Here is a 14,807-nt window from a genome sequence, read left to right as displayed (position 1 = left end):
TCATGTAGATGCATGAAAATGATCAATTCATGATTTTTTTAGATTTTTATTTGAAGCTTGTTTTTGTGATCATAATAAGTTTTTGTTTACAAAAAAATTTTAATAAAGAAATTATTTTTTGTCAAAACAAAAAATAAATGTGAGTAAGAAAACTAGCTTTTGATTAAAAGTATACTTTTTTTCCTTTTTAGTTCAAATAGTTATAGTTTTTTGTGAATATTTCTTTTTCTTATTACTATTGCTTTTTATTCAATGAATTATGCTACTAAAAAAAATAGTTTAGTCATAAAAAAAAATACATTAAACATAAGAGACGATTCATGAGAGAGAGAGAAAAAGACATTTTTTCCTTCACAATTTTATGTTTTTTTTTTGTATAAATAAATAAAAAATAGATTCTAAAAAAAAAGGTTATTAAACCTGAATAGAATGATTAGTTAGTGAGTTAATTTGGTCTATCCAAAACATCATTATTTAATATTAAAAAATATTAAAATACATTGTTTTGATTTAAAAAAAAAAAATGAGTCACTCATGGACCCACTAGATCAACTAAGTCAACCATATCAACTCCTACATGATTTTATTTGAAACTAAGCTTGATTTTGGGCCTGGTCGGCAAGTTGCCATGGCAACCCATTAGACCAAACTAAATTTAATAATATAACTAAAAAACTCCTTACAAGAATGCGCATACTAATTAAAAAAAAAAACTAAAACTGTAGTCTCTGCACTATAGAATACGAGTAGTTTCACTATGGACTACAACAATGAAATGATTGTTATGTCTTTCACAAAAAAAATAAAATGAACTAGTCATCGGGGGTAGTATGATCTTTTATAGGAGTTAGTTTGTCATTGTAAAATTAACTAGGGTTATAAAGGTCTTTCTAAAATTACTTAATTACTTATAAAAACAAAAAATGTTGACCTGGTGTCAATAGACTATTTCATCATTTTGCTTTAATTTTACAAAGTAGAATGATTTAAGTTCATTTAAAATCAAATTTTTATGAAGCTGGCTTTTAGGGGCATTTGTACTTTCATCATGATTTTTTTTTTTGTTACAATAAGGGTGGTTAAGGGGTAGTTTGTTATTTTGATAGATATAGATTATTATTTTTAAAAACATTGGTTGGCACGTGCAACGCGTGGCATTGTCCAACAACAAAATGGTGGCATTCAGGGAGGTGTTTGAATTGTCTTAACATCCACTCCATCACAACACAACGAACGTGACAACCTCCCTCTAGTTTGGTATCAACAACCTTTTCTTTTCTTTTCTCTTTCTTTTTTTTTTTCCTTAATTTTCATGTATAATCCTCTAAATTTTAAAAGGAACCCTTCAATTTGTTTTTCATTTATATTTAATCCATGTTTTTTTATTACTATTTGTTTTATTTAAAATGATTTATAAAATTGTATTTTTTTTTAATTTTTTTTATCAATTAGATTTGATCCTCATTCTTTTGATCAATATTTATTTTATTTGAGATTATTTTTAAAAATTATTTCTTTTGCAATTTCATCATTTTTAAGTTTTTTCCCTACCAGATTTGATTTTTTTATTTTGACTGCTATATTTTATTGCCTTGAAGATTTATTAAATTGATGTATATATATAGACACACATACACACTTTAACATTGAATTAGTTGGAAATTGACTTTTTTGATTAAGCCCATGTCCAAAATTTTATGAATTGTAAGTTATTGAGATTAGCCGAGCTTTCTTTTGTTAGGGAAGGAACTGCTGTACATCTGTCTTAATATCTAAAAAAAAATATGTGAGATTATCGTTTGTTCAAAATATTTGCATGGTTTTGCTTGGTATTTTTTTTTTATAATTTTACCCCTCTAACATTTATTTAATAAAAAATTACTCTATTATTTTATTTTTCTATATGATTTTCACTAATTTTAAAAATAATATGGGTTATCTCATATCTTTTATTTTTCAATCTTTATTAAATTTAGTTTTTTATATATAAATTTTATTTTGAATTAAATTAAATTATTTGATTAAATATAAACATAAAATGAAATTATATTTTATATTTTATGTTTAATTATTGTTATTGTTTTTGCTTTGTTTACCATTGATTTTTTTTTAATCTTATTATTGAATTAATCAAGTTTATTGAATTCAGTTAAGTTAATAACTTGGGTTTTAGATTTTTCCAATTTCTTTAAAAATACTAATTTTGTGTGAATATCTTTTTTCAACACTAGAAAAAATTTACAACGGGAGCTAACTATGCATAGCATAAAAGTAATAATTTGTGTTTCGAATTCACATAGCAATTATGGTCAATGAGACTTGTTAAGAATTATTCGAAACTCGTAAATTAACCTATACTTTTATAATCTTAATAGAATTCATTATAAATAATTAAAAATTACCATAAAATAGACATGTTTAATTAATATATTTTACTTTTATTTGCATACTTGATTTTTGTTAATTCGACTAAAAAAATCTATTTGGGCCGAGAAATTCGTTAGCTAATCTATCATGATCAATGATGGGCCGTGGACGTGAATCTGAATCGTGGATTCACAATGAAGAAGACATGTCATTAAGTTCATAGACGACGCATCACTTGCAGCATCAACCCAATACAAAAAACCAACCGCTTTCCCGTTTTCCCGCAGGCAAACAAAGAGTAACCAGTTGAGCACTCACCTGTGAAATCGAATCGGAGAATGAAACTAGCTTCAGATTTCCGAAACCGAATTTAGAAACTGGAATCGGGTAACTCATGAAGTACCATCACCAGAATCTGTCACAGCGAATGGCTTTTGCTGGGCTTTTCGTCCTTCTTCTACCCATTTTATCTCCTCATCTCTTCAGCCCATTGAGCAGATCCTATCCTTCTCTCTTCTCCGTACGCTCTGCTTTCTATTCACAACATTTTTCATATCTATCTGTGCCTGTACTAATCTGTAAATTCGTTGCATTTGCAGGAGTGGAATGCACCAAAACCCAGGCATTTGCCTCTACTGAAAGCTGCTTTAGATCGCCATATTGTAAGTGTGTTCCCCCATTTTTCTTCTTTCTTAAAATTGGTCAAGAAATTTCAAGTTTGCAGTTTTTTACCTTTTCATTCAATCATTTATTTATTTATTTATGTTGTTAGCCTGTTAGACAAAAGAATGAGTTGTGGTCTCCTTTGCCTTACCAAGGATGGAAGCCTTGCATTGAACCCACCACGATTCACAGTAAGCATTAACTGTTTAGCTAAAATAATAAACTAGATTTGTTGTCAATTAAATTAGGAAATAAATGAGAAAATATAGTTTCTAACAAGGGTTCTTATATTTAATGTTATTCAAGCGTTGCCAACAAAGTCTCAAGGATATATCCAAGTGTTTCTTGATGGAGGGTTGAACCAACAAAGAATGGGAGTAAGTAACTGAATTGCCAAAATACATGTCTGTTTTTTCTTCTTTTCTTTTTTTAAATCCATTCTGTGAGAATTTGACTGATCCTTACAGTGATTTCTTGTTCTTGTTACTAAAGATATGTGATGCGGTCGCCGTTGCCAAAATACTGAATGCAACACTTGTGATCCCACACCTTGAAGTGAATGCTGTTTGGCAAGATACAAGGTATTTGCGAGTAAGCTACCTTTGCAACCTCTCTTGCATTCTAGATTGCTGTAGAAACTCGAGACCTTAAAGTGAACATGTTCTTGCATGCAGTTCATTTGCGGATATATTTGATGTGGAACACTTTATTGATACCCTAAGTCATGATGTTGCAATAGTTAAAGAGCCACCCAGTGACTACTGGTGGAGCACAAGAGAGTATTATGCTACAGGCATACGAGCTATGAGAATCAAAACAGCACCTGTCCATGGTTCAGCTGACTGGTATCTGGAAAATGTATTGCCTGTGTTGCAGAGGTTAGTAATTTTTTTATTAAATTGTTTTGAGGACCCCAATGATTTTATTGTCAGAGTTAAAAGAAAGCCATTCCTCGTAATTTATTGAATCTGTTGGGTAATTATTTCAAATTCTGCTATTCTTCTTTTATTAATTTATTTTCCTTTTATGGATGCTCTTTGGTATGTCCTCCTTGCACGTTGATAAGTCTACTTTCAGGCATTCTTTATTCGACTTGTATTCATTAAGGAAAATAATTGAAGAATAGCTAGGCTGGTGACCAAGGGGTGTTGTCAAAATAAAAAACAAATGGAGCAGTGTGGCTTGCTTTATGCATTGATTACTTGGCATCATTTGTTTTGAAGAGCCACATGACAATTGAAGCTATTGTGCTTTATTATAAGCTACCTCTGCTTTCAATTTCATCATTGCATTTTAAGCTATTCTGCCTAAATTCACTTGAATTATCTTAGTTCATGATTTGAGCTGGAAAATATGTAAGGACCCCAATCAATATATGTTCAATTTACTGCACTGTGTTGATTCTTGCACTCATAATTGAATTTTAATGTTGCAGTTATGGAATTGCTGCCATTGCCCCATTTTCTCATCGCCTGGCTTTTGACAAATTGCCCCCAAATATCCAACGCCTACGTTGTAAAGTCAATTTTCATGCACTAACTTTTGTTCCTCATATCAGAGTGCTAGGAGATGCACTCGTAAATCGTCTCCGCCATCCGTTTGAGAAGTTTCATACCTCTGGAACTGGGTTCCTAAAGGACAGGATGAATGATACCGAATCAGAGGGGTCTGGAAAGTTTGTCGTGTTACATCTTCGCTTTGATAAAGTATGTTCTTCAAATCTTTCAAATGATGGACATAAACTTTTCATATTTGGATCTGGGAACCTTTTTGGACTATATTAAAGGAGTTAGTTGCAGAATTGGACACTTTTTTTTGGAAAGTATGAACTTTCTTGCACTTCATCTTTTGTAAATGTACGTACCTCAATAGTCTTTAAGAAATCTAAAAATTGTTTGTTGATTATGCATTGTCAATTAAAACCTGCTTCTACAAATGCATTATAATCACCCATCTTGATGATTGCCTTTGATTACTATCACATACTATTTGTTTATCACTCTAGAGTTTCCTTTTAAAGCAAGCATGTTTTTCAATAGCTCTTACCCTAACCTGACCCCATTCAGGACATGGCTGCTCATTCATCATGTGATTTTGGTGGGGGTAAAGCTGAAAGACTTGCTCTAGCAAAATACCGTCAATTGCTTTGGCAGGGAAGAGTCTTAAACTCCCAGTTCACTGATGAGGCATTGAGAAAACAAGGGCGTTGTCCATTGACTCCTGAAGAGATTGGATTGCTGCTAGCAGCTTTGGGCTTCAGCAATAGCACCCGTCTCTACCTTGCATCACACAAGGTTAGCATCGTACCTTCTCTCTTGAAAATTGGGAAGCTTTACATTTATTTCAGGATTCACAATTTAGTATTGTATGTTGTTTGTCAATTGCCTTGCTGAAATAATAGACTTTGCTCTCCTGTGAGAATTTAACAGTTGGAGGGATGCCATTTTCAGGTTTATGGTGGAGAAGCAAGGATCTCTGCTTTAAAGAAATTATTCCCCCTTGTGGATCATAAAAAGAGCCTTGCCTCTGCAGAGGAACTGGCAAAGGTTGATGGCAAGGCTTCCTTGTTGGCTGCAGTTGACTATTATGTGAGTTTGCAGAGTGACATCTTTATCTCTGCTTCTCCTGGAAACATGCATAATGCTTTGGTAAGAAGAAAAGATCTCTGTTGATTTATATTTCTAAGCATTTGCTATTTGAATAAAACCAAATTATTTCTTGAAGATCATAGATGGCATTAAGTACTATCCATATCATGAATTTTCATAGGCTATGTGAAAGGGTTAGATCCGATGCTCTCAGTCATATCTAATGTCTCTGGCGAAAGGAACTTTTGCAATACCACAAGTAGCATTTAACCATGATGCATAACTTTGGATTTTATGTGTGAATATTGTGGTGCAATATGAATTTTGTCGACCATAAGGTGACAGGGTACTTCTATTATCAGGTTGGACATAGAGCGTACCTAAACCTGAAGACCATTAGACCAAACATGGTGATGCTGGGCCCGCTTTTCCTGAACAAGAGCATGGAATGGCCAGAATTTCAGGATGCAGTTCTCAGTGGGCATAAAAGTAGACAAGGGCAGATCAGGCTGAGAAAGGAGAGTCAGTCGATATATACGTATCCTATCCCTGACTGCTCGTGTCAGTCGTAACTGGGATGGGTACTAAATTTTTAGATTGCATTTTTGTAAGCATTGATGTCCTGGTAAACTCTGTTTGTGGCTTGTACATTCTGATGTTTAGATGTAATTTAGTATCAGATTTTGTTTCAGCTAACGATAATGCTGCATTTATTAGTCACAATGTAAATGAATGGGTGGTGATTTCTATTTAGCCACCTGGAAAAGCATCTTCTAATGCTGTTCCATTATGAAAGCAATTTTTTGAAATTCTGAAAATGAGGACAAATAATACAAATGCCAGGCGGCCATGTCCGGATGAGTCATTGTGGTTGATAGATAATATTCGTTTACCTTTAGAAACTGTGATTGCTTGAGATAATTGGTCTGCAAGATACATCAATCCGATTTCCTTGTGAAGATATCTCAGAAATTTAAATATAAGTCCTTCAACTGAAACATCCGGCGAGTATCCACTGTAAACAGATTATGTAGACCATAATACCTATTCCCTCCCTCGCCTCAATTCCCCCCCGATTGTTCTGAACCTTCTGATTAGTCCGAACTTTCAATTTGACAATTATTTACAGATATAGGCTACTAGTAATGACAATGAACTGCATGCGGCCAGGTTTAAAAACACGGCTGCCGCATTCTTGCATAAATTTAATGGTTAAAGAGGCATAAACTACAACAAGCATCTGGTCACCTTCATCCTGCTAATCGCTTTGTGAGGTGCTAGGAACTGTCACGACTGTCTTTCTTATCCTTGCCAGAAGGAGATGGTCCTGCATTCTGGCTGGCAGCCAATTCCTTCGATTCTAAAGGGAAAGGAGATGAATCCATTTCTTCCTCAATTGGAAGAGTTCGTTTTGAGCCCTCCAAAGCAACACCCAGAACAATGTTCTCCTCCAATGAAGGTCTGGTCATTAATGGCGATGCAACAGATCTCTCAATATCCTGCTTAGTCTGTGAAATGTCAGGACTCTCGGTTCTTTCACTGACAGATTCTGTGTTAGAAACTGAGGACCCCTCAGGCGTAGCTCCATTAGAGGTTATGCATTCAGAATCCGGTCCCAATGTCTCCTGCCACCTATCCCCCATATTTCCATTAGACTGCTGTGCTCCAGGACTGTTTTTAACTGAACTGTCAGGCGTTGAACTGATAGGTTGAGGATCAGATGCCGAGACATCTGTGACCTTAGAATTTGTGCTGGAGTTGGAGGTAGATTTTGCAACGACCTTATCTCTTTTTGAATCAGCAACTGGCATTGATCCAGCCTTGGTATCTGCTTTCAACTCAGATACCAGGGCTGCTTCAACCTTTGCATCTTTTTCCTCATTAGCACGAAGTGAACGATTTGAAGCTTTAACTTTATCTTCACTGTTAATTTTATAAGAGGGCTCAATCAGCAATAATGGATGGTTAGCAGTGGCTCCAGAACGTGTGAAAATGGAGTCAGAAAATGGCACATTCTCCAAATCAGCCTCGCTGTATATTTTCTGTACTGTACGAATGGGTGTGGCAAGCCGAGCACGATGATGGCTGATTACTCTAAGAAGATCCAAGAAGACTGCTTCCTGTACCATTCCATTAACAATAACAGGTCAGTTTTGCTTCAAGTACTAAAATAGAGCAGATCAGCAGTCGCCCTATCCAATAAGGTTGATCTCTCTTCCATCAGATAAAACAATACATTGTCATTACAACTATTATTATGTCAAGTAGATGACCAAAAACTGATGGCTTATAGGAACCGAGTGGCTCTGCTATTATTTACTATTAATGGTCTCTCAGCATCCCAAACAATGCTGTCAGAATGCTTGGTTGGTGAGCAAAAGCTTTCTGGACAACAGTGAAATCTCTTTGCGAGTTTTGTTTCAGGTTTCTTTCATATATCCTTCAGTAATAGACGCATAATCACAGCATGGCTGGACTCTAACAGTTGCAACTCAGATACAATAGAGAAAATATTAACAACAGCAACGGAAATAAACTATTTGTCATCATAGCCTATAATATCTGGACAATCACATTTAAGTATTAATAAAAAATTAGTCTTACCTTTACGCACAGGTACTCTTCAAAATGTGAGGTTTTCACAAAGCATGAAACCAAAATCTGCATCAGAAAAACATTATGACATGGAAAAAAGGTTAATGTTGTGTTTCTAAATAAGAAACCCATAATAAACACATTCGAAAAGCTCACATAGTTGAGATACTCAACAGAAAATGTCAAACATTTGGAAGATATGGCCATCCAGATGCCTTTAAAAACATTTCATGTGATTGTGCAGAAAAAGCAACCTCTACATGTAAGAGATCTAATAGATCTCTTTTTCTCGAAGAAAGAGAATTATATGTTTCATTTGATTCATAATTGTGATCTGGGAAACTTCAGGTTTGGTTATTTTTCTGATGGTAGACATTCATTGATACTGCTCAACATTCATGAGCCAGTAAAAACATCATTTCAGAAAGATTGATGCAAACTGATGAAGTCCAGAAACTCAAGTCACCAGACACTTCATGTGTTTGACACTATAAAATGTACAATCATGACAAATAAAGAAATTTCACTACCAAAGAGAAATTAATCAAAAATAAGGCCAAGGAAATGAATTCTCGTTCTCTTTCCAGAGGTCACTTCAACTTTCTTGTAAGGGCTTTCATTGTAAAAGCAGGTGAAAGAATATCAACTCAGAAGAAGTATAATGCAATTAAAGCCTTACCATAAGAGCTTGATTCTCTGGATTGATATTATCCAGGAAAACTCTTCTGTGCAACCTTTGCTGCTCAATTTGCGGATTTTTGGCCAAAACTTTGCGCATATCAGCTACAATATTCTGCATGTAGAAAATGCAGCGCCTAACTTATATCCTCCTTTCATGTCAAAGAAGCACCAAAAAGTACTAGATTGTTATAAAATATTTACAAGCAGGTGAATTGATATTGCTCCTCACATTAATTTTTTTGGCATCCAAGTGACTGATGGCAAGGTGGGTCTTGATGCGCCAATGAGTCTTCTGGCTAAGATTTCTCACAATACTCACACTGAACTTGTGGTTCGGAATGTGAACAGCTTCACGATCATCGCCTCTTATAATTGTTGGTGACCACCAGCCCACATGCTGGAACAGCATGAGAGTTTAATTAGATAAAGAACAATAAATGCTTAAAGCACCTAGAATTCAGTTTCTTCTCTCTTTTACAGAAAGGAATCATATCATTGATTCCTATTTCAGTTTAGATGAAGTTGACTGAAGAAAAAATAACATGCATATACATGATATGTTCTGAATAGTCTTATTCATACTCCCTATTTTCCTGCTTCACAATAAGATGAAGGAGAAAAGGACAAACCTCAACAGTACCAGAAACTTCATAACCTTCAATTTTTGTCTGAATCCATTCATTCAAAACAAATGGCCGTGTAGCATGGATCATTATACTTGAAAGGAAATTCGTAAATATCTGAATGCACAAACCAATCAGGTAAGTGAAGATCCATTTAAGGTCAACAAAAATCACATGATGTATCTTCAATATTAGAATCCACAATGAGTGATTCCAAAACTGCAGTGAGTTGTCGCAATGATATGCCTAGTAAGCCATAATTTACCTCTCGACCAGCAAGTGTGAGCAACACTGTACCAAGTCCTCCAGCTGTGAGCCACTTTTGTGTAGAGAAACCCAGCAATTCCATGAACAGAGATACAGCAGCAATCCAGACTGCAGTATAAACAGCTTTTCCAGCAAAACTAAAGCCCATCTGCCAAAGCAAGAAAAAACTACTTTATTCCCGCACTTAAATCACAAGCAATCTCTCTATAGGTAAATTTATAATCACACAAGTCCTTGAGCAAAAACTTCCCAACAAAACAAATGAATCAAACACAACACTGATATGCTTCCTAAAACAAATTGAAATATGATGTGCTTTAAAATGTGATAGCTTTCAAGAGAATGGCAGGCGTTCCAACATTTGGAAATTATGGCATGATCGATAAAAAAAGAAGCAGCTTGCACTGGTTATTATGGGAACTCAGTAGATGGTGAGCTAATGTATTGGCTTGAGATACTTTCTCATCTGGCTACACATTGGATCTCATTGATTCCAAGAATTAAATTATAGACCACTTCAAGAAATACAGTGTCAAAGAACTATCTCAACCCAAAAGCTTAAACTATTAGGTGAGGTCCCAAGATATAATTTATATTATTCTCTAACATACAACACATTTAATATGCATAAGACATTCCTAGCATTCTGTGAAGTCTCAGTGTTGGTCACCACATTTAATCAATTATTTCTTCCAAGTGTTCCATGATGAAAGTATGCACTTCTCCACTACCAGTTCCTGAGAACTGCAGCACTAGAAAGATGTTAAATATAGTAGAAAAATTTAAAAATCTTGGAAAACATACATTTCTCGCATCACTGGATTCATTTGTCTCTGTGATGAATTTTTGTGCCTGTTGAATCAAGCTGTAAAAAGGGAAAAAAAATGGTCATATCTAAAAACATAGTTCCAAGTCCTCGTATGAAATTGAAAACCAAAATACTAGGACAATCGACAACCTAGAATCTTGAAGAATGGTATCATATCATCAACATCCAATGATATCCAATAGCACTTGAAGCTTGAAAGTAAAAGTACAACCAATATGCGTAACCAGAAACCAACATAAAAATTGGGTTGCTAAGTGATTAGTGGAAGTGAAAGAGCTAGCAGTGAACCCATCAACCAGCAATCAAGTATTTGACCATTTCTAAGAGTAACTATAAATGGATATATTCCTAAAGACTAAGTGTGGGACCCAGGCAGACATACCTGGACAAGCAATAGGCAAATGCCACCACAGTTGATAATGAACGTACAAAATTCAGAAGTCGTTGTTTCACAGCCTGGCTCACTTCTGATTGTAGAATTACTGGGTCTAATGCTCTGAAATATACTGGCTATAGTTAGTGCTAAGTGAATGATGGGTACTGTATCTGGAAAAGAATTAACTCAGCTTCTTCCTCATACCTGCAGATGAGTGTTGCTCCAGTCCAGAACAGCAAAGGTTGAAGATAAGAGGTCATAACATAATATGTGCTACTCTTTTTCCAACTATTATCAGATTTCTGCAGGAAATTGCCAAAAAGGAGTGGATCTGGAATTATATGATTGAGATGACAAAGTAGGATTAAGGGATCATTAGACCCCTGTTAAAGTAAAAGGCATGTAAGATGGAAATATAATCAATACATGGAGAAAAATAGTCCTTCCCAACCATATGAGGGGGCCAAGTCCCCATGCAGCAAAGGTAATGATACCAATAGCTGGGATCAATTTAAGCACCAGATTACTTCCACGAAGAGCATCATAGGACCTGCATGGCACATCAAAAGTGTTAAAAAGACTTCTTTCTAGACAACACATTCCATAAGCGGGGGGAAAGGAGATGAAGTATTGCAGGAAATTGTCATGCAATTCAAATTTAAGATGTGAAAATATTTTTGTGTTAAATACAGTTGATTGCAGTTCAATTGATATTTATACTCACTTGTGAACTCAAATACCAAATATAAACCAGAAATTAAGCTCTAGCCATAGAAAGGGGAGAAAATCTTAACACAGCACTTGCATTAGTATGTGGATATGAGATACAAAATTCTGTCGCTCCATTGGAACAAATGCTCAGCAGGGATGGACACAAAAGATGTAAATGACATGTGAATATACCTTGTAAAGGCCAATGCTGCAGATTTCAGAACAGGAATCTCATTCCCTCCACCTGGAGTTAGAACAGATCGGCAGAGGAACACATTACATCTGGAAGGTACAGGACTAGGTGGCCCACGTGTGCTGTTTAGAAAATGAAGACCCCAAGGATCCTGTCGCTAAATATGCAAGACACAAAAATTCCTATGGTTCAGACTCTTCTTACACAATAAATAAAAACTCATCATAAAAGAAATGTAACACAGAGTGAGAATAAAACAGTAGCATCAATAACCTTCATGGACAGATTGAGATGAGAAATTTAAAACAAAAGACCACTAGCAATTGGGAGGGATTGCTTCTAAGTAACGTGTAATTCTTTTAAATCCATACCAAGAATTGAGAAGAGAGATTGGCATTAACTAGCTGCACTCTGCTCGCACTCTGTGTAAAAAAAACAGAAAAATATAAACAGGCCACATAAATTTCAGTTTTGTATTCGCTTATTGGACTTCAATTCATATGAATTTAAAATAAAAATAAAAACGAAGAATTGCTTACAGTATATTGATTATTGCATCCATGACAATTGTGAACCCTTAGCTCATGAGACAATTTCATAGAACTAACACGCGTCATACTCAAATTCAATGTAGAAGATGCTGTTGCTTGTTGCTCAATATTTCAAACTCACTTCACCTTAGAAACTCTAGCCTAAACTATGTTTAAAATCTGAGTGCACAGATCAAATACGTATATTAGTGTACAGAACAAACAATTATTGAAACCTGCCAAGATCAAAGTTTCAGTGCATGAACCAAAACAGAAACTACATCAGCAATCAAGAACATGAATCTTGGAGCTAAAATACTGTAATATAACTTTCCTTTTCAGCCTAATGCAACAGGACTTTGACTTAATGCTAATTATTTTAGAAGAGGCTTCGATTTTCCTTCTCTCCACTACTTTCTCAACAACCAAACACAAAAAGACCTCCAGAACCTAATCAAAATCTAAACTGCAACTTTGAGTTCTTTTATCAGAAAACAAACGATGACATCTTCCGGGACAATTAGTGGGAAAATAAAGAGGGAAGGAGTAAAGAAATTGGATACCCTAAAGTTTCTATCTATTAAGTTTCTTCGCACTTTCTACTGGGAAAAAAACATAATGAACGGAGACTTCTTTTGTTAGGGAGAGTTTTGAAGTTGCCAAAATGGTTGGGATTACGCTAACGTGCGCATGAGGTTGAATTTTGCTAGTGCTCACGTGGTCCAATAGTATTACACAATTTCGGATTTTGTGTAATTTTTTATGGGATCCTTTGAATTTTTTAATCTTTTATAGCATACTGTGCAATTTATGTGGCGCCTTGCCGGCTCTAGACTCATCCTTTGCTAACATGCGCGATACGCGTGTTGTTGTTTGCAAGGCGACAACTCAACTAGCATGCGCTTAGCGGTGAGGATAATTTAAAAGAAAATTAATTTTTAAAAAAACCCAAAAAATAATATCAAAATTGAAATAATAAAATAAAATTTATTTTTTATTTAAAGTTAAAAATTGAAAATAAAATTTAATTTCAAAAAAGGATAAAAAATATAAAAATAAAATAATGATCAAATATAAAATAAAAAAATAAAAAAAAAATTATTAAATGTTGAATATTAAAAAGAATGATCTTTAACATAAAAATATAAAAAAATAAAAAGAATAAGAATAAAGTTGAAAAAAATAACACATCATAAATTAAAAATTGAATTTATGAAATTAAAAACAAATCAAAAATTCATAAAAAAAACTATTAACAAATTTTAAAAAATCAAAAAATTAAAACTCAGGTAAAAACTTTTATAAATAAAAAGAAACTCTAAAATTTTATACAATTAATATGAATTTTTAAAGCAGAAAAGAAAAAAAAAATAATAGAAATCATTGCCCAAAAACGAAAACCGAACGCCATCCAAAAATAAGACTTTTTTTAGTTTTTTTGAACCGGAAATGGTGGAGAGGGATTTTCGACTGCAAGGAGGCGATTTGCATTAACCAACGTGTTCATTGCAAACGCCAAAAGCTTTTCTATTTAAATGATACTTGATACTTACTTAAAAGACCAAATCACCCTTACTTTTCTTAATAGTAGCGAAGAAAATGATGAAAAGACTAGAAAAACCTTGAACACAAGCTTTAAGTTTTTTGCTTCCCGGGATAAAATTATTATGTTACTGCATTTTAAAAGGTAAAGGGACAAAACGATCTTTATATGCCAACTTTTAAAATTTAATTTTCAAGGACAATATAGTCATCTCGCCATGCATAAAAAAGTAAAAAAAAAAAAAAAACATATCTACCCCAGTCAATTTTTAAATAAAGAATACGTCATAATTTTAATGTTTTTAATGACTAATGCGATTTCATGTAAAAATAGAAAAATCATTATTATACTGTTTTAATAAATAATGCTTATGAGTTTATATAAATAATGTTTGAGCAAGCATAATTAACTTGGGTTAATATGGAGAAAAGGAGAGGAGTACACTTTAAAATGTCAATAATTTATCCTAATTTTTAGGATGTTTGGTACTTGATGTGTATAAACGACTAAGAATAAAAAACCAAATAAATGAGTATTGACTTCTTTTTATGTATAAAAAAAAAAAACAAAAACAAGTATGCATAACTGAAAAACTTTTCATTAGATTTTCTAATTTATGTTCTGAGAAGTACTTAAGTTTAGATTGAATGATTATATTAACTATAATAATATAGTAAAAATGTGATCTGATGTTGAAGAGTTTATTTGGTATTATAATGGTCATTATTTTTTGAAGTATTTTTTTAACATGTTGAAATAATATTTTTTATTTATTTTTAATATTAATATATTAAAATAATTAAAAAACATGAACAAAAATTAATTTAAAATTAAAAAAAAT

General features: G+C 33.6%; 2 protein-coding genes across 4 annotated transcripts; one reads left to right on the top strand and one right to left on the bottom strand.

Annotated features, from left to right (window-relative positions):
• Nucleotides 1–2,600: 2,600 nt before the first annotated feature.
• On the top strand, nucleotides 2,601–6,427 carry LOC118031550 (O-fucosyltransferase 31). Of its 2 annotated transcripts, none has more exons than XM_073412565.1 (10): nucleotides 2,601–2,887; nucleotides 2,967–3,029; nucleotides 3,140–3,221; nucleotides 3,337–3,407; nucleotides 3,523–3,611; nucleotides 3,705–3,908; nucleotides 4,466–4,736; nucleotides 5,097–5,324; nucleotides 5,481–5,618; nucleotides 5,981–6,427. In XM_073412565.1, the coding sequence occupies exons 1-10, from the start codon at nucleotides 2,762–2,764 to the stop codon at nucleotides 6,188–6,190; spliced, it is 1,482 nt and encodes a 493-aa protein (XP_073268666.1). In that variant the 5' UTR covers nucleotides 2,601–2,761; the 3' UTR covers nucleotides 6,191–6,427. The 2 variants fall into 2 exon arrangements, with proteins under 2 accessions (XP_073268666.1, XP_034891882.1); XM_035035991.2 differs by having other exon boundaries at nucleotides 2,602–2,887; nucleotides 5,481–5,678.
• A 125-nt stretch (nucleotides 6,428–6,552) lies between these two features.
• Nucleotides 6,553–13,054, bottom strand: LOC118031549 (mechanosensitive ion channel protein 2, chloroplastic). 2 transcript variants are annotated; one of them, XM_035035989.2, is made up of 13 exons: nucleotides 12,433–13,054; nucleotides 12,265–12,315; nucleotides 11,893–12,050; nucleotides 11,416–11,539; nucleotides 11,194–11,291; nucleotides 10,996–11,109; nucleotides 10,589–10,649; nucleotides 9,783–9,932; nucleotides 9,524–9,634; nucleotides 9,124–9,291; nucleotides 8,893–9,006; nucleotides 8,223–8,279; nucleotides 6,553–7,738 (listed from the first exon to the last, which is right to left on the bottom strand). In XM_035035989.2, exons 1-13 carry the CDS (start codon nucleotides 12,508–12,510, stop codon nucleotides 6,896–6,898), a joined length of 2,127 nt encoding a protein of 708 aa, XP_034891880.1. In that variant the 5' UTR covers nucleotides 12,511–13,054; the 3' UTR covers nucleotides 6,553–6,895. The 2 variants fall into 2 exon arrangements, with proteins under 2 accessions (XP_034891880.1, XP_034891881.1); XM_035035990.2 differs by lacking the exons at nucleotides 12,265–12,315; nucleotides 12,433–13,054 and having other exon boundaries at nucleotides 11,441–11,539; nucleotides 11,893–12,031.
• Between the last annotated feature and the right edge of the window lie 1,753 nt (nucleotides 13,055–14,807).

The sequence above is a fragment of the Populus alba genome, chromosome 11 (assembly GCF_005239225.2).
Source record: "Populus alba chromosome 11, ASM523922v2, whole genome shotgun sequence".
NCBI lineage: Eukaryota > Viridiplantae > Streptophyta > Magnoliopsida > Malpighiales > Salicaceae > Populus > Populus alba.
The sequence above is the reverse complement of the archived record's forward strand: the minus strand, read 5'-3'. Positions and strand labels throughout refer to the sequence as shown.